Source organism: Osmia lignaria, chromosome 11 (genome assembly GCF_051020975.1).
Source record: "Osmia lignaria lignaria isolate PbOS001 chromosome 11, iyOsmLign1, whole genome shotgun sequence".
Classification (NCBI taxonomy): domain Eukaryota; kingdom Metazoa; phylum Arthropoda; class Insecta; order Hymenoptera; family Megachilidae; genus Osmia; species Osmia lignaria.
The window spans coordinates 9,037,441-9,062,583 of record NC_135042.1 but is presented as its reverse complement, the minus strand read 5'-3'; the positions used below and the strand labels follow the sequence as shown (position 1 = coordinate 9,062,583).

Below are 25,143 nucleotides of genomic sequence, written 5' to 3'. Positions count from 1 at the left end.
GACAAGTGCTATTTAATGCCATCACCCAAAGGATATCATGGCAAACTTTCGACACGTTAGAATGACTTTCTTTAAACTCATACACGAATTAATCGTAGCTAAAGGGTTAAACGTCACTCGAATTCCTGGCGAAGCGAAGCAGCCTGGCTAGCTGAATCGATCTCTTTAGGGGACGGGTTGTCCATGCAGAAATCAAAGTCACTTGACGCGGTGAATTCGAAGGAATTTCATTTGCTGGACCCTCTGGACCGACTAATTCGCGTGACGCTACTCCGGCTACCGGTACAACTTTGTAATTCGGTTCGTTCCCAGCTATCGATTGCTCTCCAGAGTATTTCCGGTCCGTCTTGGAAGGGGTACCGTGTCTGGTGAAAGTATCTTTCAAGTATTCGATCGGCAGACGTTTATGTTCAAATTTTTATCAATTTGCATAAATAATAAAAGTTTGGAGGGTAGCAAAATAGTAAATTTCTATATAATCATTTTTCAAAAAGTTCGAAGGGTATTAAAAAAAAATCTAGTCAGTGAAATATCATCGCGATAAATCAAGCAATTATTGAAATAAACAACAAATCTTTCACTCTCGACATTAACGCCCGAAAGTGGCTCTTAAATGACCCAAGCTTGGTCGTACGAGGGTTCATCTGTTCAAGATTGGTGGATCCACCCACGTTGTTCCTATGATTTATACCAGACTTGGTCTATGCGTGTTCCTTTAGCAAAAGGGAAGGAAAAATCGGACGGGAACGATGGTGTGGGTAAATTAACGACGGATACGTATGTCTCGACACCGGTAATTCCCTCGACGCCGGCCGTAACGACGCTTCTGAACGTGCGTAAGCGTGCTCGCCAGGCTTTGGCCACGTACGTCTGCTCGGCTGGAATTAAATGTCCGCCAAAGGACGTAATAGTTCGCGAGAATGGCCGTTGCACACCGAGCTAACGAAGTTAATCGCTTTCAACGTGCTGGCTGAGAAAAAAGTCGCGAACACTGCCATCCTCTTCTTCGCCGCGAAACCGGTGAAAAAGCGGGCGAAAATAAACGGTAACTTGGACCTGTAATTACGTCGCGACCCGCGCCATTCGTTACATGACGATTTAATCGGAGAACGTGAGTGAAAATGATGCCAAAATATTTCAGAGAAACATCCCGGAAACTTTAAACGATCTATATAAGAAATACGATACGGATGACGGTAGATCATTAAAATATTCAAACTTAGTTAATTGCGAATGTTGATGAATTTTTCAAGAAAATTTTAATAATTTATTCGAAAATCTCATCTTTATTCTGTACGATTCTGTACACTACCGATCTGTACCGTCCCTCGAACACGCTTGGCCGTAATTCGGAGCGGAACGTGGCGAGCGCAACCATTGGCCGGAATTAATGCCGATTCATGGTAGCACCTGGCAGAAGCATCCCGATTCCCCGAAGCCCGCGGCTCCCATCGCAAGCGGTTCAGAAGCGGGCGGACGCGTGTGTTAAGTGGCGCCGATCGGTACGGCCGACGATCACACCGAATGCTAATAGCCACGGCATGGACAACGCAGATATGGATAATCGGAGAAGCAACTAAGATGATTACCGCTTATTGTTGTGTTATGCGAGGACTACTGATGAATAGCCATTAACGGAGAACGAGAAACGATCGTATCCTATGGTTAATGCTGATTCCCAGTATTTACCCTCTCGTTTAGGCATCGATGAATTATGTTGTTCGAGGTGTTAGTTTCCAAGTGGACAGAGTAACGGAAATTCGGAAACACGAGTTGGAAATGAACAATTCGAACGATCCACTTTTATTTTATTATACGGTGGAATATCATTTGACAGTTCCGTTGAATCGAACGAAATTGAATCGAATGTATGATTAATTAAATCTACCATTGAACCCTTACGAATACGAACACTCGTGTAGACTATTGAACAGGATAATGAAATTTTATACTAAAACCCATTGATCCATGTACGATCCTCTATTATTGAAAATAGGTATCATTGATGAAATATTCTGATCGCTTGAATCGTGCTACTCTATGATATATTCTAATAGAATTCTACGGGATAGTTTAGGAGCTATTGCTGAAAATTTGAGAAAAGTAAGGGTTGTCTGCGCCGGAAATTGAATCTAGAATCTTCAAATTCGGAACTAGCTATTTCATTTATTACTCTAGTAGGTATATGGGATCAAGTATATACCGGGTAATATCGTCGTCATCTAAAGAACGAGTACATATGTACATCTTCAAATTTTGCAAACACGAAGGGGTACTTTGAAAATATTTCAAAATTTAATCCGATCGAAGTTGGATACTCGATTGAATTTAAAAAACGTAGTATTATTTAAATTTTGAGATATACCACGCTTGAACGTTCTAAAGGAACAATGTATGTATGCCGCTCGCATGGGAACTGATTGTTTCTGTTGAGAGAACTGGGTCGTTTGGAAAGGGACCCGTCTATCGATCGTAAATTGACATTTCATTGGATGCACTTTTTGCCAGGTGTAGCAGCGCAATGGAAGTGGCAAAGATTTACGAGCAGAAAATAACTGGGAGTTACGGGTGGAAAAGAATGAATGCATTGTTTGAATTTTTACGCTTCGCGATGACCTAGTAAACGTTTGTTATGTAAAACACTTTGCCGGTGTGTTTCGAGAAAAATGTGTCACGTATGGGTTATTCTTACGTTTTCAGGAAGGCTTCGTTGCTCGTTTAAACTCGTTAAATCCTTGAAGGAAAACAATTGCTGCGTTATTACGCATTCTTGCTCCAAAGAATTCTGAAATTTTCATTGTTTATAAAGTCAAAGATCCGTATAACATATGAAACGTTGTACAACCTAGTCTGAGACTACTTTGGAGACGATGAAATTGCATTCTTCACATTCTTGACATCTTATCTTCATAAAATCGAATAAACAAACCCTCTCGCTTTTAATCTTCTTTTTATTCTTCAAATTTAGCTCTTTGTAAAATAATTTGTGTCAAGATGGTTTCTGTAGTATCGATTCAACTGAAAATGTGGTAGAAAGTTTTAATATTTTTTAATGAATCTCGAGGGTTTGTAATCGATGTTTACGTACATGCAGTGACGATGGAAATATAGAGAAGTGTCCTAGATAAATATTTAAGAATTTTATGAAAGGAATAAATGAAACTCATTTTTCTTCAAACCTGGGTAGTTCGTATCTGTACTTCATAACCGCTTCAAGATATAAAAAGGCTAGGACTTTCTTTCATTTGTAATTTATCATTCCAGTAAGTGTAGAATAATAAATAGAATATCAAGAATTCCATTAAATTGAAATGACCTTCATCCATTATAATAAAATACTAGATTCGTATTAATTACTGTGGACAGTTTTTCCAATTATAATTATTATAATTATAATGATTATAATTGGATTTAAAATTTAGATCCTTATCAACTATTTGTTGTCCTAAATTTTGAAAAAGGATGTGCATTATTAAACGCACGGTCTGACCATACCGTCTAATGCTACTTGACAGAGAGTCCGGATAAGTAGTACGACACAGTAATAGATCAGACATGGAGCGTCCAGCGCTGCAAGGCTTCATCTCGGAAGGATTTAATCATTATTATCGAATAATTACACATCCAAAAAGAAAAATAACATAAGAAATATAGAAAATTTCGAAGTTTAAACCAATGACAACCATTTCGAAATGAACGATAGCAATTCTTTGCCGCTTTCTTCCTCTCTAACAGTTGTTAATTGCATACTGCATGTGAAGCCGTTCGTAATCGGCGAAGTTCGAAACTCGTCGCGGCTGCTTTTGCATGACATAGCTGGTTCAAAGACTTTTCTACCGTGGCCACGGATCAAAGTAATCGGGCAGGCCGAACTTTCAAAAGCTTATGAAATTCCAGCGTTCTCTTTTGTGCGCGCGAATCGCTGCGCGTCGCGGACGTTAACGAGCGAATCCGTAAGCTTTTTTTCTTTCTAATTAACAGCACGGAAAACGTGGCCTTTTCAACGCATGAGATTGAGAGGCGGAAAGAGAGAAAAAAGAAACAAAGATTTCAACGTGTTTAACATTGAAAATGTTTACTGTACAGCAATCAGGTTATCCCGTTTTCTGTTTGTAAACGAGTCAAAAGGAAACACAATGGACAGATTTAACCCTTTCATTCCCATTACGGTTCTATAGGCTTTTGTAGCTGTACGGAATTTTAAATTATAATATTTTTCTATTCCTTTCTCATGTGACAGAACATTATACAGAGGCGTTTGAGAAAAATTCACTTACTAAGCTAATCAACTTACTAACTTTAATTTAACTTGACTTACCAGCTGTTGTGTAGCTTCTAGCTGTCCAAACGTCATCGTGAAGTGGCCAGCAGCGTGACGGTGTTTTTCTTCCTCCATCTCGAAAACTGTCACCTGAAATGATTTCATTGTTAGTCGTAATATCAGAATAAATATATGAAGCGAAAGAAGAGTGGAAACGAAGCTGTGTTGCCGGTTAATGAAATTAAAAGCATCAAGATAAAAGTGAAGGAAAGGGGTTGGTGCTGGTGGATTTCTTGTTCGAAAGGGAAGTAGCAGCACCGATACGGGAAAAGGACGAGGTAAAAGATCTCAAAGGCTTTCACTGACTACCGCCTTCTATCACCACGACGACGACGACGACGACGACGACGACGATGAGGACTAGGACGAGGGACGGCGACAACAACCTTGCGCATCTGCAAGAACGAAAGTAGTCGAAGGAAGATAGTTTCATCCCCCTCTGTGCATTTCCAACCTGTTCCCTTCGTTGTCACTCGAGAAGTAGCAAAGATATTACGAGTTCTAACGAGTTCCAGAGAGTTACGGAACCGTGTTGCCGGGAACGCGTTAGTTTCTGTCTGCTTTCTCAAGGCGTCGCCAAGGGAGTTGGTTGTTACGAGATACGCTCGTTATTTCGTATCCGACACGTCGAGAACACGGCCTTATAGAAATTTCAACCCGTTCGCTTGATATTTAAACGATTTGTTTATCTGTTCGTTGATTATTCAACTGCTACTGAAAGTTTTCTCATTCTACACCATCGCCGTCTTATATCTTGTACTCTATCCGCAGACAGAAATAACGAAAGTGTCAAGGATAATTAATTTTCCAATTATCTCGACGCAAATGTCATCGGGACGGTGAGATTTTTCTCGCGAAATGGCCAAAGCACGGACGTAGAAAAGGATGGAGATTGGTTATATAATCGACATTCGACCGGTTTTAAATTTATCACTTTTGGCTAGAGGCCGCGCTCGTAAAATACATCTGCCCTTAACGGGATATCGATGAAAGCGATCGGCGTGTTTTCGAGAACAACCCTCCAGCACAGAGTGCGTATACCAAACCCCCAACCCCCATCACTGGAATGTGTTATGAAGTAGATCAATTAAGGCAGGCAACAATGGAAATTTAGATGTTAATTAACTCGCCCCGAACGATATGGATGATGGTTGAATGTTGCGGTGGATTAATATATCGAAACGTTCGTTACTGTTTAGGAATGAATGGAAGACTCGTCTGTCGAAAAAATTATTGTTAAAAACAATTATCATTCTATGTTATAAGCTGTAACCTAACATTCTATAATTAATCATTTACTGATCATTTACTCTGTAAATTAAATACGTTAAGCTCTTAACTCTTCTTCTGATCTTTTTTGCAGCTGTTCTCCGCAATTTTCAATCACTTCGCAATACTAGAAATACCGTTTTATTAAAAACAGATATTGGCACAACCTTCGCTTTAATGCAAATATATACTTGTTGCAACAATTAACGGTTTAAGCGTAAATAGAGTACTTTAAACAAACGTTACACGGTGTTGATATTCCGCTTTTAACGTATTAACCAATGCATTAGTTATTGACATTGATATCCTATAAATTCGAACAAATACATTGAATGCAAGAAGTGGATTATATTATCGAGGTAGAATTACAAAATAATTTTTTTAATATAGACACGTTACATTTAGAGGAGCACTTGAAGTCCAAAAATATCTAAGTATCTCATTAACGTATAATTTTCATTTTTTTTTTTGGAAGTAATTTTATCCTTCAGATTAAAATCTCCCACATACGTTGCAAATGAAATATTAAGTAGAAATATTCCAATACGCTTGACGTTTAGCTCACTTTCCACGATCCTGTAATTGCTTCGGGCATCGTACCAGCAATCGAACGAATTTCTCGTTAATAAATAATGTCTAAGTCCTCGTTTTCCACTGCGGATAGCCGACGTATAACGAATAGAAAGCATCGCGTGTTTCCCGCGCGAATAATTAAACCGATTCAGCCGCTAGACCGCCACGAGGAACATATATTAACAAGCATCGAACCATCATTTAAACATAGAATCAAACAGCGGGTCGATTATCCTAAAAAGATCAACTCGGCCCTTCCATCGTGATCATCAAATTATTCATGAGCTATCGAACAAAGCTCTTTCACCTTTTTATCTAATCGTTAATTAAAATACAGCAGTCGATTCATTATTGAATTTACCTACATTCACTGTAGGAATACGGAAGAGGATTATTGAGATGTTCTGTTTTATTTTAAAATCAATATCCCTGCCCTGTTTTATTTTCGAGAAGATGATGATTTGGTCCTTAGCGAGGACTGAAAAATTTGTTAATTAAAATATACAATAGAATTAAATAATCCTCTCGTGAGTTTCTATTTTAATTAATGATTGGATAATATGTACAAAAAACTCGAAACTTTTTTGTGTATTATTAATTAAAAGAAAGGATAATACGTCTGCTAATGATGTAATAAAATATCCATTAATTCATTGTCAATTCTTTTACCTTTATATTTCCATTTCTAGGAAATTTCAAAATTTAATTATTTTCAGAAAGAAACCACCGTGAATGTAAAAAGAATACGATTCAGTTCGAATAACATTCGAAATTAGAAATGTTTGAAAGTCTTGAAGGTTTTGAAAGTCTTAAAAGCCTCGAAACTCTTGAAACTCTTGAAACTTTTGAAAGTCTTGAAAGCTTTGACTGTCCGTGTGTTTGAACGAGTTGGTACGTTCATAATAAAAAAATTAAGATATTTTCTTGAAAAAGTACCGAAATCTTTGAAAAATCATCTCATTTCCTTTACAGCTACTTTATAAATAATGCATTACACTTCTGCAGAAAATAAGCTAAAGTCATAATTAAATTCTAGACAATACAGTTCTTTTATTTTTAAAGACAGTAATGTTTCAAGCTTCTCAGACTTCCAAAACTACCAAATCTATTCGTCCATTAAAACAACTAAGCATCTCAAAGTTTCCAAAAGTTTCAAAAGCATTTCAACCAAGTACCGAGGCGATTCGAAATTCTATAGCATTGTTCGAAAATTTGTGAAACAGGATATTCACGGATACACCCGTCAGTATCTCAGTCAGATGATTCCATTTGGAATGGGGTAGACAGTTTTTCCAGTGAAAAACTGGAAAAATGTAGCGCGAGATCAAAAAGCGATTTTTTAATAAAAATATTTCTCATCCGACAGAGGATTACATTCTATTCAAAATTTAATAAAAAAATATCACTGCTGACGCGTTCAGTACCTATGAAACTGAAAAGGAAATATGGCAAAATTATTTTTGAAACACATTTTCTACATTTGAATTTTTCTAGATTTTCATGTAACGCTTGACGTATGCATCCTTCAAAGAACAAGAGGAATTGATCAAGCCGTAAGGAGGAATCGAGCGGGTAATTTGAGCAGGCGTCGGAGCGGGAACTAGGGTGGAAACGAGACCGAGTCTATCTCTCTTGTAGACGTTGGATTTTCCAGGAGGGCGTCGATGAGCCGAGGACGATCGCGGCTATTCCATTTTCCATTCGAGTGGATCCGCTCGCCTAATCGATAGTTACAGCGCGGACACGCCCGGCGCTCGTCGCGATAACACGGCAGGCGCGAGTTGCAAGCGGCCAAGCAGATGCAAAATCGTTTCGCGACGTTATCGACGGTCGGCTGCCAGCCACGATAGCGGTTATCGGTGCCATTTCGCGGATTTAATGGAAACGCTGGCGCGAAACCGGAGGAATCGCCGGCAAATCGCGACTCGGACCTTTCACCCCTTATCTCTCATATACGCTGCTTTTCAAAAATATTTTCGTACTTTTCCGTCTAAAGGATCGTAGAGCTCCCAAAGAATTTATAGATCTTGATCAAGATCTATCGTACCAGCAGTTGGTATCGTGATCCTTTAGCTGAACGCCTCGCGGCTTTATCGTTTGTTCCGTCTCGTTACGCTTCGAACGAATCGAAGACCGCGGCATTCATTAGCCGTTCGAACGACAAAGCGCGAATAATTGATGGATTTGAACGATCGGTACACATTACAATTGATTCGAACCACTGCCAGCTACCTGAAGAGCCGTTGAACCGGCTTGTTCGACATTCACGCGGATATGGATGGAATTCCTCTTCTTTGTTTTCATTTTTTAGTGTCGGACGGTGATGAGCAATCTGCGGTCCTGCCAATTACTTATTTGCGGTTTGCTCGTGGAAGTTGTTTGTACGACCCACTTTAGTCGTATATGACATCAGACGGATCGTACGAATCAGATTATACTACCTGACAAGTTTTCAAAAGGATATATATTTGATACTAATAAGTAGCAATTTCTTTTTATTGGACTTTTAATTTTGGCCCACTGTGAAAAAGGTTACTCATCACTGGTCTATATAGCAGTAATAGCAATGAAAGTACTTGGAGTCTTTCAACTTTCTGACGGAACTTTGCCAATTATAACGGCTGTAATTTGTGACGATTGGGTGGAAGGGCGATTCCATGGGTAAAAAATGTCGTTAACCGGGAATGGGGGTTGTTTCGCACAGTTATGGAGAAATGAGAGTTTGGAAAGGTATTTCTGGAAGCTGTAAATGTGAAAGTTATTGGGCTAGATTATATTGGCTCGTACTTGGAGCGATGAAAGTAGTTGTAGAAATGAATTTAGGAGATAATTTAAATGCAACTTTTCATTGCTTCTAAAAGTGTCAAAGATAGGAATGAAGGTTCTCTTCCTTTCAATTAATTTTTTTCAACTTTCAATGCATTGTATTAAATTGTTAATATAAAAAACAAAATTTTATGATCTATTTTGTCATTAAATATAAACTCGTTGAGAATTGATAGAAACTTTACAACATTCATAATATTATTAATATAAAGTTTCTTGAATTGATTTTCAGGCAACTCGTACCTCAACTACTCACGACGTACTTGAAGTTACAATAATATTCTTTACAAGCTTCAGCAACTTGCTGAAAATTTCAGTGAGACACCGGTTCATTAATTCGGAGCGAAGGAACGTCAACCTGACAACGGTCAAAGTCGATCGATGAGGCTGTCGCAGCATCGAAGCTCGCCCTTTTAAACTGTTTTTGTACAGGAAATGACATTTTCCCGATTGAGTCATCGTCACATTCAATCTTTCTTTTTCGAAGCACCCTTGTATAAAATATTTATACAACAATTGCTTGTAATCAAAAGCTCAGCTAGAATCATGTTCGCCGTTCGTCGAACTTCGAGGGGTGTTTTCATCCCTTAGAAATCTTTTTCGGCAAGATTTTCTTATCAGAAGATTGAAATTTTTCCATGCGATTATAGCTTGATGGCCAGGGGATATATTTACGATCCACCGTCGGCCGATAATCGTTTAAACGGCGATTAAACGAGATGGTCGGCGCGACCCGGCGCGGTCCAGCGAGCGAATAAATTCGGCGTGGCGAGCAGGAACACGCGTGGCGACGCATTCGTTCGCGGCCAAATTACATGCTCGTTCGCGGAGTAATCGATGTTTCTAGTTGGCGGTGACACCGTTAAAACGACTCTCGTTCCGCTGACGTTCGAGGGTAGAAATAATTGGTGGAACTCGCACGAACGTTTCTATGAATTTATGAACAAGCCGGTCGCGGCGCGCGCGCGGGGACACGGTTATCTTACGCGTGATACCGTCGCGTTTTCGCAGCCAATTAAAATTATATCGCAGCAACAAGTCACGTGTAATTGTCCCGGGGAAAATGAGATCGCCGTGAGGGATTCCAGGTGATGACAGTAATGAAAGAAATTTATTGAGACGAACGAGCTTGGACGTTCGCAACAATCGCGCCGTGTCGTGACGTTTCTCGCGCGAAAAATATTACTCTCTCTATGATATCGGGAAGCTGGGAATTCTGCAGTGGTACGAGTCGAAGATTGCAACTCCAGTCCTCCTCGTTTTCCTTCCTGTTCTGAAACGATCGGGACAGGGTAATTTATGGAGAAGATGGAGAGAACTGTGCGTTCACGCGTTGACTACCGTTCCATTCTATGGAATAATTTAAGAATAAAGGAAGGAACACGATTCTCAGAACTTCTACAATTTGTACTTGAGATTATAAATAGTGAGTTAAGCGACTAAACTGAGCAATTTGTGTTTAATATCTTGAATAATTCATGTTGCCGTATGTCGTATTAATTATTGATATTTCTACTGCGAGTAAGAATTTCAGTAAATGGTACTGCGGAATCGCAATTAATTTAATCGACTAAAAGAGAAAGAAAAGAAGAGAATTCTAGGTAGAAAATTGGGTGATTAGATTGAAACAATTTGTTTTTAATTTCTTGAATAATTGATATTAACGAGTGTCTGACCATCTATTGATATTTCTACTGATACTGTTAACCTGTTAGTAGCACTGTAAAGTTGCGCTCAATTTAAATGAATAGAAAAGAAATAAAGCAACAACGAAACTGATAAACACTGTTAGAATTACAATACAAATTTTCTAAAGTAGCAAAATGAATAATTAAATTAAAAAATTTGTAAATTTTTTGAATAAAACATATTATCGTGTGCCTTGCTACAAAATTATTTATATTTATTTTAGAACAGAAATTTTAGATTTTCATTCAGAGAAATATTAATAATTCAAATTATTTTTAATAAAAGCAGTATTTAAACAAATTTTATTCCTGACAATCTGCTTTGCGTACGATTAACGACTTCTATTAACCTAAAGGTATAATTTAACTGAATTATAGCATAAATTCATAAATATCCAAACATCTGTTAGCAAGCGCAATTGAACAAATAATTGTACTATGATAATACTGAAAATTATTATAAGTTGACGTTCATATTTTATGCATTCGATTTAAATTGAACGTACAATTAGTTTCACGAAGAAACAGCCAATATGTGCATACATATTAAATTACAGTGAAATTAAGGTTTCATAATAAACGAAAAGTGTTGTGTATTCACCACGAAATAATATGTCAAATAATTTCAACGCGCAGGTTTAAAAATCATTATAATTAATTCCATTTATGCAAGTCAAATTCCACAGATTATTTCAAAATTTTTTAATTTTTCCAATTTTCCTTTTAATTATTCAATTACCGTCAGTCACCCACGACCACTAATGATCATTTATAAACTCTCCTACAATAATAATTCGAGGCCGATATAAAACAATCAAACAATTGGTGGCAAACATTTGCCTACGATTTGTTACGTACGCACAATTCGTCCGTGATAAAATACTCGCACTGTTTGCAGGTTTAATTGTAACCGTTTGCATGCCCGTTTCCCGTACACCGGAAACGTTGTTTCCAGATTAATACGATTTCCTCTGTCATCGGGCAACAGCGTGTCATCGCGCGATAACTTTTCAGTTTCAATCGCGAACCACCCCATGCTTGTTTTCTCATCGATCGATCCATCGGCCAACCATCGAACGTTCCTCGTACAATGTCATAGTTACACTTTGATGCTTATGTTTGGTGTTATGGCATCGCTATGGCAACTCGATCTAGGTACCATTCCAAGCTGTATTTGCTTTACTTGTGAACACGTTCGTTCGCGTAACGTACGGTTTCCTGTCGAACAGCGAACCTAATCAATCGGTTCATTAATTAGATCACTCGTGTATATCATTCTATTAAAAGAAAAAAAACTAACTGATCTATGGTGGAAGTATTTTGAACTGAGTGCTGGTAGTGAATCTGTTAATTTTATCAAGTAATCTTTTTTGATATTTCATTCCAATGTCAATATAATATTTGTAAATATAGCAGAAATAAGAAAATGAAGCAAGATTACGCATCTCATTCTAGGACACACCATTTGCTTGGTTTATAGAAACCATATAATCCCAGCGAAGCATATTCTTCAACGGGTACCCCCATAAAAGACCAGGCGACTTGGCCGATGGTCTTCCAATCCATAGGATAGCAAACACAGTAGTAAGGTAAATTTGTATGCGGACAAGGTACAAAGCTCGGATGCAAAGCCTAGAGATTCAAAAGTTTTCCTTTACTCGGTCGGCTGGTGTATAAAAATCTCGTTTGCACAGCAAGGTAACTCGAGCGAAAGCCACGGGGAAGACTAGAGAAAGGTTGAAGAGAGGAGACAAAAGAAGCAGAGTACAAGATGCCAATTGATTTTTACTATTTTCCACCGAGCGCACCGTGTCGGTCGGTTTTACTGCTGGCAAAAGCGATCGGTGTTCACTTGAACTTGAAAACGGTCAACGTGTTGAAAGGTGACCACATGAAACCGGAATTTCTAAAGGTATGATTGTTAATTTCATTAGAAGAGGAAATTAAAATTCATTAAAATTTATTATTTCAAAAGACAAGAAGTCTAAAAATTCTGTATTCCTGTATAATTTTCGTTTCTTAGATCAATCCACAACACACAATACCAACCATACATGACAATGGATTCATTTTGTGCGAAAGGTATGTAATCATTGTAATTACAATGTTACTATTTATTATAATATATTGATATTTACAGTCGACCAATAATGGGATATTTAGTGAGCAAATATGCCAAAAACGATTCCTTGTATCCGAAAGATCCAAAAAAGAGAGGATTAGTCGATCAGATGCTGTATTTTGATGTTGGTAATCTTTATGAGAACATCCTTATCTGTTACGTATGTATATTAAAGTATTTCTATTAGAAATTTTATTTCTATTCAAATGAAGCTACTCGAGTACCTATTCAGTTTCCAGTGGTGTTTGCAAAGGATAATGTGATACACGAAGAAAGACAACAAGCCGTAGAAAAGTCGTGCGAAACGTTAAACACGTTCCTCGAAGGGAAAGAATTTGTAATTGGAGATGATTTGACCATCGCTGATTTTACCATCAGTACGACTATCTGCGTTTTACAAGTAAGTATTCATAGATATATAATATCGTACTAACAATAAAGAATTGAACGAGAAAATCGTATGGCACACACGACGATAAAAATGTCCAACCCCTATTTTATGCCCTTGTCGGAAGTAAGCGTGGAACGTTTTTGTGATAACCGATTCATGAAAATTTCAACTTTTAATTTTTTTAATCGATCCTTGGAAATATTGCAATAGCAATTATATTCACGACGAAACGGGCAATAAATTTTGTTGACAGTGTTTCGACTTCGATATCGGCCGGTACGATAATGTGGCGATGTGGTACAATCGTTGCAAGCAACTTTTGGATAAATTCGGTTTCGACGAGGTGCACGCTACAGGGACGAAGTTGTTTACCGAATGGTATCGGGCGAATGTACAAGAATCCAGTTAAAACAGAGGCTGCGAGCAACGTCTCGTCGGTGTACGACTATAAATTTCTTGTTGGTGCACCGACGATGATCGAGATTAGACACGAAAGCTATTTAGATAGCTGTAAATCATCGTTTCGTTTAACCGAAGCTTCGTCTAGTTTGAAATAAAGTTTAAAGCCCAGAAATTTCCTATATCTACGCAGAGTTTAGAATTCTGTTGAACTGAATTGTAGCATTAATTAGCAACAGAATAACGATCACAGATATTGATAAACAGTGAAATAGATAGAAATATTTTTATATAAATATAAAAATTGTATATTTCTTCTACCATATCTAAACCTATACCATGAATTTTGTTAGTGTTAATGCAAATAATAAAAATCTGAGAATTGAAATTATAAATATTTGAAAGTAAAAATGGGATTCATGAGGGTTGAATCTATATCTTTGTTCTCTTATTTCTGTACATTTCTATCCCATAATATAATTAATTTATCAGAATCCGCAAATCCTTATGGTATATCAAAGGATCCACAGCAACGATGAATCGAATGGCTGTCCATGTTTATCCCGTTGGTCAATTCAAAAGCAAGCGACGTTGCTGTTAGCATAGCATTTATAAAGAGACTGTACAGCTAACTTGGTTAGACAGTTTGCGATTATCTCGTTGTGGACCCTTGGAGAGTACGTAGTTACGTTTGCTTTTGCGTTCTCCGCCACCCTTCTCGGTTATCTGTCGCAAATCATCCGCTCGAAGTTTGGAGCACACTGGCGGCGAGTTTCGGCTGTTAGAATGTGTTTTCCGTTTGTAATAGAATCTGTCGATCGATCGTAGTCGGATGTTGTTTCGAAAACCGCGGTTCTATTGACCGTTTGGCGGGAGAGAAGTTTTGAGAACGAAAGAAATATTGAAATGAATCACGGGGAAATCAACGCGTTATCAATATAGTTGATATTCATACGTCAAATCCCGAGAATTTATAAGGCAAACGGTAGTTTCAACAACCTTTTCGTTAATTCAACAATTAGTGGCTAACGTTTGAAACTGTTAGATGCGATAATGGTCAAGAGGTGATGAATTTGAAAATTGCCAATGGGTTTCTATTAAACCGCTAGTAGCGGCCCTTGTGTTGCTTTTATAGCTGCTGCGGTCGGGGTTGAAATGAATTTCAAAGACATCAAGGTGATGAAGAGTGATCAATTAGACGCGAAATATGTGAAGGTAGAAACGATTAAAATACCTGTGGTAATGGTAGAACCACGAATTACCACTTCTCGTTTAACTGCATAATATTGTAGAAATATAAGGTTAAATATCTAAGAAGAAAAAAGGGAAATGCAATGAAATTCCTTTCATCGCTAACAGAAATTTGTAGCGCGCCAACTTTGTAAAAATATTCCACCTCTTTTCCTAAGGGATTTTTTTCAAAGAGCTACACATACAAAAATTAATATTATGAAAATGGAAATCCTTTTCTATATTTCTTTTTTTAATTTAATCGTACAATGAATAGCTAGTGAGTTCCTGGAATGCAAGGACATTCTAAGTCCCTCGTGGATTCATTGAGTACTCACGTCGTCCTCGTTATACCACTTTCTCTTTGTTTGAACAACCGTGAAGTACCTTCTCTTGCACTGTTTATTCAGTGGTCAACTTTTGACACGAGTCCTAAAGGACGTCTTAAGTAAATAGAAAAACATCACTAAACGGCTTATCGACAATAGATGTTCCCTTAATCGAGAATCTACTACGCTATTATATTCAAACAGAAAAATAAAATTTAATTTTCTATCTTCTAATGGGTAATAGGAAATTTCTCGAGGAATTTCAATCATCCTTGACAAAAGGATAACTGCAACAATATTCCTCATACACTGTTATCCGAGTCTGAATTGCTCCGAACAATCAATAACTCTCAAAAAGTTTGTTCCAACGAAACCACATCCAAGCTGAGCGTTCCAGGAAACAAACAGATCATGTAAAGTTAGCCTCCCAATTTCCCCCTGTTGTAACGCTCCGAAACAACCCGGAAACTCTCAATTAGACTTGCACGGTTCTAAGTCACTTCCGTTAAACACGAAGTTCCCACTCAGCACGCATTATTCTCGTGTTCTAGAAAATTTGCGTCTATTAATTTGTGAGCTGGTTGCACAAAATTTTCCTAATTGTCTTCGCAAATCTTACATTCGATAAAATCGAAATTTTTAACGAAGAAATGATCATTTCTAAATTTGTTCAATTTAACTTGGAAATGTTCTCGGTTCACTGACTTCGCGTGTAAATGCTTCACGATGCTGAACCCGATATCCAATCGTGTGGGTATAAAATGAAAGTGAACAACCTACCTTGAACTTTCAATTCAAGTATTCCACCTGGATCGTAGGTTTATCCTTACCGAATGATTGATTATGCAATTTTTTTTTTTTTCAACGGAAACTTTGCAATTAATGGTGCACGCGAGCCCTACAAGGTGCGAACATAGAGGCTGTTCCATTAACTTCGTTGCAAAGAACTTGTCAGGAATATATTAGCGATTCCATTATATTTCGCGATGTAAAAGGATTGTTGAAAAATTTCTAATTAAAATTCGAAAGCCGTAACATAGGTTTTAGGTTTATAAATTTTGCTTGGAATAATTAAGCTACTCTGCAGATTTAGATTAATGGATAAACGAAAGGAAATTCGAAACATTTCTCTTCGATTCAGTGTTCACGCAGCAAGTTAAAACAGTTTCAGTGGAATTCGAAGTGAAATTAACATTACCACCTGGTGATTCTGTAAATAGCGTAATCGGTATCGAGCAGGAGTTAATGAACCATATAATTATAGTACTTCTACCTACGTTGTTCTCGGTACAGCCAATTTCCCACAATGACTGCCATTCTTTTGATTCGATGTTCACTTGCTAATTATCATCGAGTTCTATGTTATTGCTCTTTAACTACAACCCTAAGATTCAACAAGTATCTACACCGTAGCTTTTACCTCTAATGGATTTTCAATTCTAATGGCACAATAACAGTTGCATCTTCATTGGAACAAGCTGTACCATCGAGATCAAAGCAACAACTCTTCTAAGTGTCTAAAATTGAATTTAAATTATCACTATTTCGACGGTTCATACGAGCCTCAGATTTGGCAATGACAAAACGTTATCGCAATTATCACACGTCATTTACCAAATCGGACGACTGTCGAATGATGATATGGAATCGCATCGAGTCAAATATTGCAGTATTTGTTATCATGTACATATATACATATAAATGAAAATTTATTATTCTGAATGATAGTTGCGATAAATTATTTATCGAAGAATAAATAAATTTGTTGTAATCTCAGAGGCAACTTATGCTTCTTGAAAAATACAGTTTTTTCAGTTGCGACACTTTTGAAATATATCTGCGATATTTTTGAAAATATGAGAAGAAAGAATACACGGCTCGTTTGTACGCATTTATCGATGATGCGTGAGGGTGTACGTGAGAAGAATTGCGGCAACGAACGATAATTTCAGGCTGGATGATGCAGCAGAAAGTAGCGAGACCTGAAAAAGCCCTCTGCTTCCGTTCCTGGAATTCCTGTTCGACGGTCTACGGCATTCCCCCGGTTCCTGAATTTAATTAACTCGCGGTCCATTTCGAGGATGCGGCCGCGTGGATCGCCCTCGAGGAATCATTGAAGGGAGGATAATGTTTTTACCGGGGAAATTGCGAGCGAGCAAAGTCGGGAAAGTTTCGCCGGGCCGCGCCAGTTTCCCTGGCCCGTTTTTCCAAGGATTTTCGACAATCTTTCGCCGTAAACCGCTAGACGTTTGTCGACGTTACTGGGCGCCGAGTTTTCGAGCTTGTTATTTTTCAAGAAAGCGCTTGGATCGTTTAGAAGAGGCTTCTAAGGACCAAGATTGTTTCGTTCCATTTTACCTTTTTTCCTCGTGGAAATTTTGTCTAAAAGAGGACTGTTCATTTGCTTGGTTGTTTTGCGAAATGGAAAAGAATTTTCTAAGTATTTTAAGAATAATCGTTGTTGATCTCGAGGACTTTCAGTATTGCATGTAATAGATAGCTAGACATCATTTTTGTAAACACTGGAGACTCGAAGAATCTATCGATTCTACTTTAAATAATGAGCTGACACATAAAGGAAAATCGATGAAATTGTTTCATGGAAACGTAACATGAATACGAACAACCATAACATTGCTGGCTACAAATTGAACGCCTACTTACAATATAGATCTACGAATGATAAAGGAAAAAACGAAAGCGTATCGTCATGCCGTTAACCGAGTGACGCATCTGCTGTTTATTGTTTCATGATTCAGCAAAAAAACCCACCAAGGAACATTTTTCCCTTAAAAGGAATGCGGGGTAATCGATTCGATACATCTTTCTGTCCCTCTATCAAAAAAAGTATACACGTTACATAATAATTTAAAATACCAGGTATTTCATCATTTACAAAAGCCTTGTTTTGTAAATTTCTTGTTGGAATTTGGTTACAGGATACGATTATGGTTTTTAAACGGATTGAATTCGAAGTGAAAGTGACTAAGTCTTCCGTTCTGCCTTGAACGCGATCTCCAAGGTTTCAGAAGCGGGGATTATAAATTAATCGAAATTGAAGCAATCAACAGCCAAATTCGTTTAATTAAATGTTAGTATAATAATCAAGAATTCTAGTACCATAAATGGTATTAAGTCTTACAATTTTTCAAATCAAACTTATTAGAAATGTATTAAATTTGGAATTTTATATCTAAAACCAAGGAAAATATTCTGAAATTTCGACGAAGCGTGTCGTTTTATCAAGTAAATAAGCCTATACTTGAGTTCGCGACAATGTGAGACGACCATGAGGCCATAAACGAATCGACCCACTTTTCCATCGTTATTAGAATTCCAGGTGGTCGAGTGATTTTCACGAGGTATGCACCATGAAAGCGTGGAAATCCAAGGAGACCGCAAATCCTTCGATTTAACATCAGCGTTAGCCAGTTTATGCCTGCGGAAATGCAGTTCTAATCATTGGCGGCCACCAGAACATAGAACGCTCTTTTGGGAGGCACAGGCTAATTACAGATAGTGCCGAGGGATTGAATTCACCCACGAAAATCGAGTCGAGCAGCTGATTCGCTTCGAAAATTCGTATGCTCGTCAGACATTTCCAGCTTGTTCCACCGACATAATGGCAACAAATTGAATAATGCTACGCGGAGCGTGCTACGAGCGATGTTAAACGCTCAAGCGGGATCTATTGCGATTCGATCAACCGAATTTCCTCGTGGCTTACAACCGTCTGATCGACTTATAGAAGTTTAAAACAATATGTTGAAACTTGAATATTGGACGACAAGTTTCGGTCCTTTCACTAATATCCTATTGTTTGATTTCTATAATAGCTACAAGATTGTTATATAATCTTCTCTGGTAGCACGTTCGTGATTTTGCAAAATACTACTGAGAAGTAAAATGTAATATTATCACTGACAATGAATTCACTGTCGATTAATTGTGTTATCAAGGATACCATGACACTATAGTAATAACATCGTATTATAATTAATCTATCATTTCTGCCAGTATTTGCAAAAATTCCACGTCCTATCAGGTATATTCTGACGCAAGCGATCCAAGAGGATCGATCGAATAAGAAACTCCACGAAGGCGAGTCTCCGGTAACAGGTCGGAATCGTTCGAGTCTGCGCGTTAAAGTTCTGTTGGTCGCTTGAAAAGGAGGCCGTCTCGCAGATATGCCAGCATTTATAAAGAGAACCGACCGGTAACTCGTTTAGACAGTTCGCAATTATCTCGTGGAGTGGCCTTGAACAGTACGTATCTGCATTTTCTCTGCGTTAGCATGCTTATCAGTCGTAAATCATTCTCGTCTTCTTATTCAGTTTCTAACGTGTTGCATTTCGGCCGTGTGTGCTTTCAACTCCTAATGGAATATTCAGTTCGAGTTACCGCGTTGAAACAACCGATTTCTCCGGAAATCGAACGCGATCTTGATTGTTTCTTGTATTATGTATCAATGTTGACATGTTGTACTGCAGCACCTTGCTCGAATTAATGAACGGCCGAAGTACACCACGGATTGGTAACATTGAAAATTTCAACATATGTCACAGTGAAAATTACTGTCTAATTTGGTTTCATTACAGATAATATATCAGTGATATTATGTAAGGTTTACTAAATAAGTAAACAACACTTGATTAATATGTAAAATATTGGTAATATTTATATAAATATTTATAAAGAAAAATATAATTCTTGAAAATGCAATCCTACTGAATTAAATGCTCGAGTATTCAACGTGATAACGAGTGGAAGCGTGAACTGAATCATTGATCTAAAAGCTATTATTTATTCTTATAGTTAATGGCCTCTGCAATACCTGGTCACGCCATTGTCGTGTATGTACGCGAATACGTATTTGCTTTGGTAATTTAGGGCATCAAGATAGGTGACAGTAATTTTCTGTGATCACGTTGATTGTCACAGTGAAAACGAGCGTGTAGAGCGCGACACATTATAATGAGAATTATTAATACGTTGATTGGCATAAGGGTCACTGGTGACTGACCTCCCAAATTGAATAATTAGAAATAGAAGAGATAAAACACACTTTAAATAGCGTTAGTACTATAATGATGGTAGGAACTTATATTTGAAAATTAATTGATTTTATCTTCTCGAAAATCGTTTAGTCAAATATTCACGAATAACAAAAGAAAATTTTACATACTTATGAAGATTACTGTAGCAATTTAAAATCACTAATTAGCCCATGACTGGACTGTAATCGTTGGCATTAAAACGTCTATTAATAGAATTCCACTCGACTAATAATTATTGGCTTTAAACCGATTTGAAAATCTATAAAATGCAGTATTGTTGGAAAAATTAACTCAGTAGTGTTTTACATGTTACAGAAACTACAATGCCGATCGATTTTTATCAACTTCCCGGAAGTGCTCCGTGCCGCGGAGTTGCCTTGACGGCAGCTGCGCTTGGAGTCGAAATGAAGTTCAAAACCGTGGATCTAATGACCGGTGCCCACTTGAAACCAGAATTCGTAAAAGTCGAATATCCGCGAAATTGCAATCTTAATTAATTATTACAATGAAAACATTTATAATCAATATTTTTGGTTACAGATGAATCCTCAACATACTATACCAACTATTGATGACAATGGATTCTACTTGTGGGAAAGGTAAGACCCGGTCTCCGAAATGTTTTATAAAGTTAAATTAATGAATGCTTATGAATTGTAATGATAACGTGATAATAAGGTGATGATATCTATTGAACTTTACCGCAATGTCAAAATACCGATAAGAATATTCCGAATTTTGGAATAGGACGTAAATAGACCTTACGTAAACAGCAATTATGGACAGCAGGAGTAGTGCTTATGCTGATATAATATCTTTGGAATGTATTGACACATCATGACTTGGATAATCTGAGACAGTACATTTTACTAATAGTAACACATCACTCTATATATATTATATAACACCTTTGACTTTCCATTTTTTGATTTATTAATTTTGAAATCCATAAAATTAAAACTTTGTCTTGTAATTTAAAAAATCGAAATAGAAATTTTGTTACAAATTTTCTAGACAAGAAATTGATAAGGGGTTTGTAAATTTGAACTATTAGCAAAATAGAAATCTCATGTAAAGAGAATAAATAAGAAATTATAGAAAGTTCTGACTGAATTGTAAAACTACAGGAAGTATCAACCTACACTTACGAAAGCAATTTCATTGATTTTCCGTTAACAATGGGATAGAATTCCCATAGTTTAGCAATCGTTGATTATTGAGATACCGAGTTGAGACTTTCTCGATTCAAGTTGCGCCGTTAGAACGTGTCGTAACAACGATTGCGAAGGATGTAAATAGAAATCAGTATATTCTATGCTTGCTCTTTTCCTCGTAGCCGTGCCATTATTACATACTTGGCGGATCAGTATGGCAAAAACGATTCCCTCTACCCAAAGGATATAAAGAAACGTGCGAAAGTTAATCAACAACTATATTTCGACGCATGTACCCTATACAAAGCTTTGTCTGATTATTACGTGAGTATGAAATTGATTTTAAAGAAATAGAAATTTTCAAAAATGGTCATTTTCACAAATGGTTCATTTGTTTTCTAAGCAACATTAGATTCACTAAATTGAAATTAATTGTGACGTATTAATATTGAATAGAAATAGTTACTATTTATTAATTATTATTATTTTATTGCAGTATCCTATGATATTTAATAAAGCACCCAAGGACCAAGCTAAATACGAAAGCATAGGCACTGCCCTTGCGTTTATGGAAAAAATGCTTGAAGGACAAAACTATGTGGCAGGAAATAATCTGACAGTTGCTGATTTGAGCATTGTATCAACTGTATCCACCATGGAGGTAATACTTTTTATACGAAACTAATTCAACTTTAACGGTCATTAATGGAAAGAATATTCGGTAAATGTGTATAATTAGGGTCCCAACGAGAAATCAATTGAAAAGAGGTAAATTCTATGTATTTTTGCCCCTCGAATCCAAAACTGTTGATAAAATTTGGAGGTCCCTTGTATTTTTTAAGATACATCGTTAGGTTATCAGAGAAAATATAACTTATCTCACGACAAAAACTTGACTAGTCAACAATAATCTCCTTGAAAAGAATAACTTCAAAGTATGAATTTAAACGAAGTGTTAAAAGTGGTACGTGGTTAGCCAATTTTAATCTTGATATCACGACGATTTCCCGCTTTATTGGATATTTTCTCATGACGCGTCCTCCGCGCTGTGCACTCTATGAACAGGAATTAGAACTGAGCAAGGAGAATATTGTTGACCGGTCAAGTTTTTGCTGTGAGGTAAGTTATATTTTTTCTGATAACCTAACCTATGTAGGTTAGTGAAGCGATTTAAAAGTATTGTCTAGCCCACAAAGTCATTATTTTACCACAATAGCTTAGTAAATACAAGCGACCCCCAAATTTTATCAACAGTTTGGGATTCAGGGGGCAAAAATACATTGGGGCCCTAATTGTAGACATTTACCGAATATTCTAACTAATAGGATTACTACTACATGGAATTCCTACGCAATTTGAATTGGAAAATAAAATAACCTTATTCTGAGTACTTACAATTGTAGTTCGTAGTAGTGTACAGTTTCCAAGGAGAATGACAATGGTGGGAAGGAGGCCCAACATACAGGATTTCGACTACGGGTTGGCATCCTTCGAGGGGATGGTAGCCAAGAAGATTGTAAACCACTTTTTCCTTTACCACAATACTCATTAAAGCTTAGTTTTTAAATTATTAATGAAAAACATTGACTAAACAAAACACGTGCAGAGCGCATGCTCAATCGCGAAAGAGTTGGCTACGAAAACCACACTCGACGAAGGTCGCGAACAAACTACCCAGCACGTCGCGTCGGTTCGTACCCTACACTGCTACGGCCGAGCATGCGCACTGTGCGCGCTTTAATTACTCCATGTTTTTCATTAATAATTCAAAAACTAAGCCTTATTGAGCATTTTGGTAAAGGAAAAACTTGTTCAGAATCACCCCAGTTACCACCCCCTCAAAGGGTGCCCCCAATACTGATGTTATATATTAAATTTTATGAAATTTCACAATTAAAAATTATATTAATTTTTTTTTGTTGAAATCTCTTTTATATTGATATCGTCAAAATTAAGGTTTTGAGAATTTCTGCTTCCTCTCTAATGCCATTTAGGATGACAGCAATGCACATTCAATTAGTTGTTTGCATTCTTATCTTATGACTTTTGATAAAACCTTAATACTTTAATTTGTTTATCGAAGTATTTTCCAGGCATATCTCGGTAATTTACCGTCGACCTACATTTAGAAAGATATTTAAAAAGATACTACATAAAATAGAAAAACAGACAATAAAAATTAAAATGCTTCAAAAGCAAAACACCTAACAATTTAAAATTTAAAGAAACAAGACTTACAATATATTAGTTTCTCAATTCAATTTAGAATTTCCAATTAATTTATCCTAATGTTCTCAGTCTCCATTACATTCACGTAATATACGTAGAACGTAACTAGAGTGGTCGTGTAATTTCACCGTAACAAATTAAACAATACATTTCTATTTGACTTAACACATTGTTTCCCATATGACTCACTGGTGGGACTTGAATTTCTAGCACGAACCAACATTCAGAATAATTCGCGATAGTAGTCCACGAACGACCAACTGCTAGATTATGAATTGAAAAATATCAATATATTATTCATAAATGTTAAACCAAGAATGCCAAATATTAGAAAGAATGCATTGGAAATGTGAAAAGTATAAAATACTGATATATAAAAATTTAGGAATTGGAACTTCTATCAAGTATCAAAAATAAATTATTTTTGCACAGGTTTTGGGGTACGACCTCAGCAAGTTCAAGAATGTTAGCAAGTGGTTGGCGAAGATGAAATCAGAAGCACCAAAATATGAAGAATTCAACCACAAGGGTGTACTAGCATTCAAAGCACTCGCAGATAGCATGTTGAAGAAATGAGAAGCTAAATGATGCATTTATTATAAATTAAACAATATACATATATTGTACCATTAATTTGATATTCAATTTTGTTTTACATAAAGAATAATTTTAAAATAAAATGAAATGATAAGTAGAAGAATTTGTGGAGACATTTTCTATTTAATAATAATTTCAATTTTATTTGCTAGTCTGGAAAATCTAAAAATATCTCATATCTAGCTGTTTGCAAAGGAAGTTTGTCGACCTCTGTGACGTCCAAAGAGACACCATTGAACCAACACCTAAATTCCCCGTGATTGCGTTACGCAACCACCTGAGACACCATAAATCTCTCTTGTAACGGAAGGTTCTTCGTTTTATGATAAATGAGAACCGACCGAGACAGAAATCCAGGTGCAACGGCCTCACGTGTACCTGGCCGACGATTATTAATGCGATACACAATCGCGTAAGCGTAGAATGAAAGCGACCTACTCGATTAGAACTTTAAATACAGCCTCAAATATACAACGAAGCTTGTCGTGTGTTTATTCATTTCGCGTACACTTTGATGCACATTTCTTCAACGACGGCTCTATCGCTCATCGTGGCTCACGCGACCGATATGAACAACCTCCACCATTAACCCGCAGTGCACTTTGCCAAATTCGCGCTTCCGGTGACAGTGTGGAAAGCTGTCGAAAGGATGCATTATAGAAATTACCGCCAGACGTGGAATAACATTTAACAATCCACATATAATCTTCTTTTATCATTTCTCAACATTTCTTCTTCACTGCAGTGAAGAAAGAAATATTGAATACTAATTTATGTGAACTAAATATTGGTATGTTTAATTTAAAATAAATATACTTTGCAAAATTTTGTGTTTTTGGTAGAAAGTTATAATGCCAAAAATTCATAGCTCATTACTTTTTTTGCAAATATTTTGATTCGAGCTTCTAAATTGTTTTCTTTTTTTTTATATAAAATTTTGAAAGTATAATTGATTTTT

General features: G+C 36.9%; 3 protein-coding genes across 5 annotated transcripts in view; 2 read left to right on the top strand and 1 right to left on the bottom strand.

Moving 5' to 3' along the window:
- LOC117603694 (cyclic GMP-AMP phosphodiesterase SMPDL3A) overlaps window positions 1-23,062 on the bottom strand; it is a 68,032-nt gene extending 44,970 nt beyond the window's left edge. The window contains exons 1-2 of the mRNA XM_034323083.2: window positions 22,755-23,062; window positions 4,319-4,411 (exon numbers count right to left, since the gene is read on the bottom strand). The gene's annotated coding sequence lies outside the window, so the exon portion shown is untranslated. The remainder of the gene's footprint in view (window positions 1-4,318; window positions 4,412-22,754) is intronic.
- LOC117603698 (glutathione S-transferase 1-like) lies at window positions 11,806-13,956 on the top strand. 2 transcript variants are annotated; one of them, XM_034323091.2, is made up of 7 exons: window positions 11,806-12,012; window positions 12,091-12,266; window positions 12,372-12,589; window positions 12,701-12,759; window positions 12,818-12,959; window positions 13,032-13,199; window positions 13,444-13,956. In XM_034323091.2, exons 3-7 carry the CDS (start codon window positions 12,449-12,451, stop codon window positions 13,597-13,599), a joined length of 666 nt encoding a protein of 221 aa, XP_034178982.2. In that variant the 5' UTR covers window positions 11,806-12,012; window positions 12,091-12,266; window positions 12,372-12,448; the 3' UTR covers window positions 13,600-13,956. The 2 variants fall into 2 exon arrangements, with proteins under 2 accessions (XP_034178982.2, XP_034178981.2); XM_034323090.2 differs by having other exon boundaries at window positions 11,806-12,037; window positions 12,133-12,266.
- Window positions 19,253-24,168, top strand: LOC117603697 (glutathione S-transferase 1-1-like). 2 transcript variants are annotated; one of them, XM_034323089.2, is made up of 6 exons: window positions 19,253-19,413; window positions 20,521-20,669; window positions 20,746-20,804; window positions 21,542-21,683; window positions 21,856-22,020; window positions 24,021-24,168. In XM_034323089.2, the coding sequence occupies exons 2-6, from the start codon at window positions 20,529-20,531 to the stop codon at window positions 24,162-24,164; spliced, it is 651 nt and encodes a 216-aa protein (XP_034178980.2). In that variant the 5' UTR covers window positions 19,253-19,413; window positions 20,521-20,528; the 3' UTR covers window positions 24,165-24,168. The 2 variants fall into 2 exon arrangements, with proteins under 2 accessions (XP_034178980.2, XP_034178979.2); XM_034323088.2 differs by lacking the exon at window positions 19,253-19,413 and adding an exon at window positions 19,542-19,682.
- Window positions 24,169-25,143: the final 975 nt, after the last annotated feature.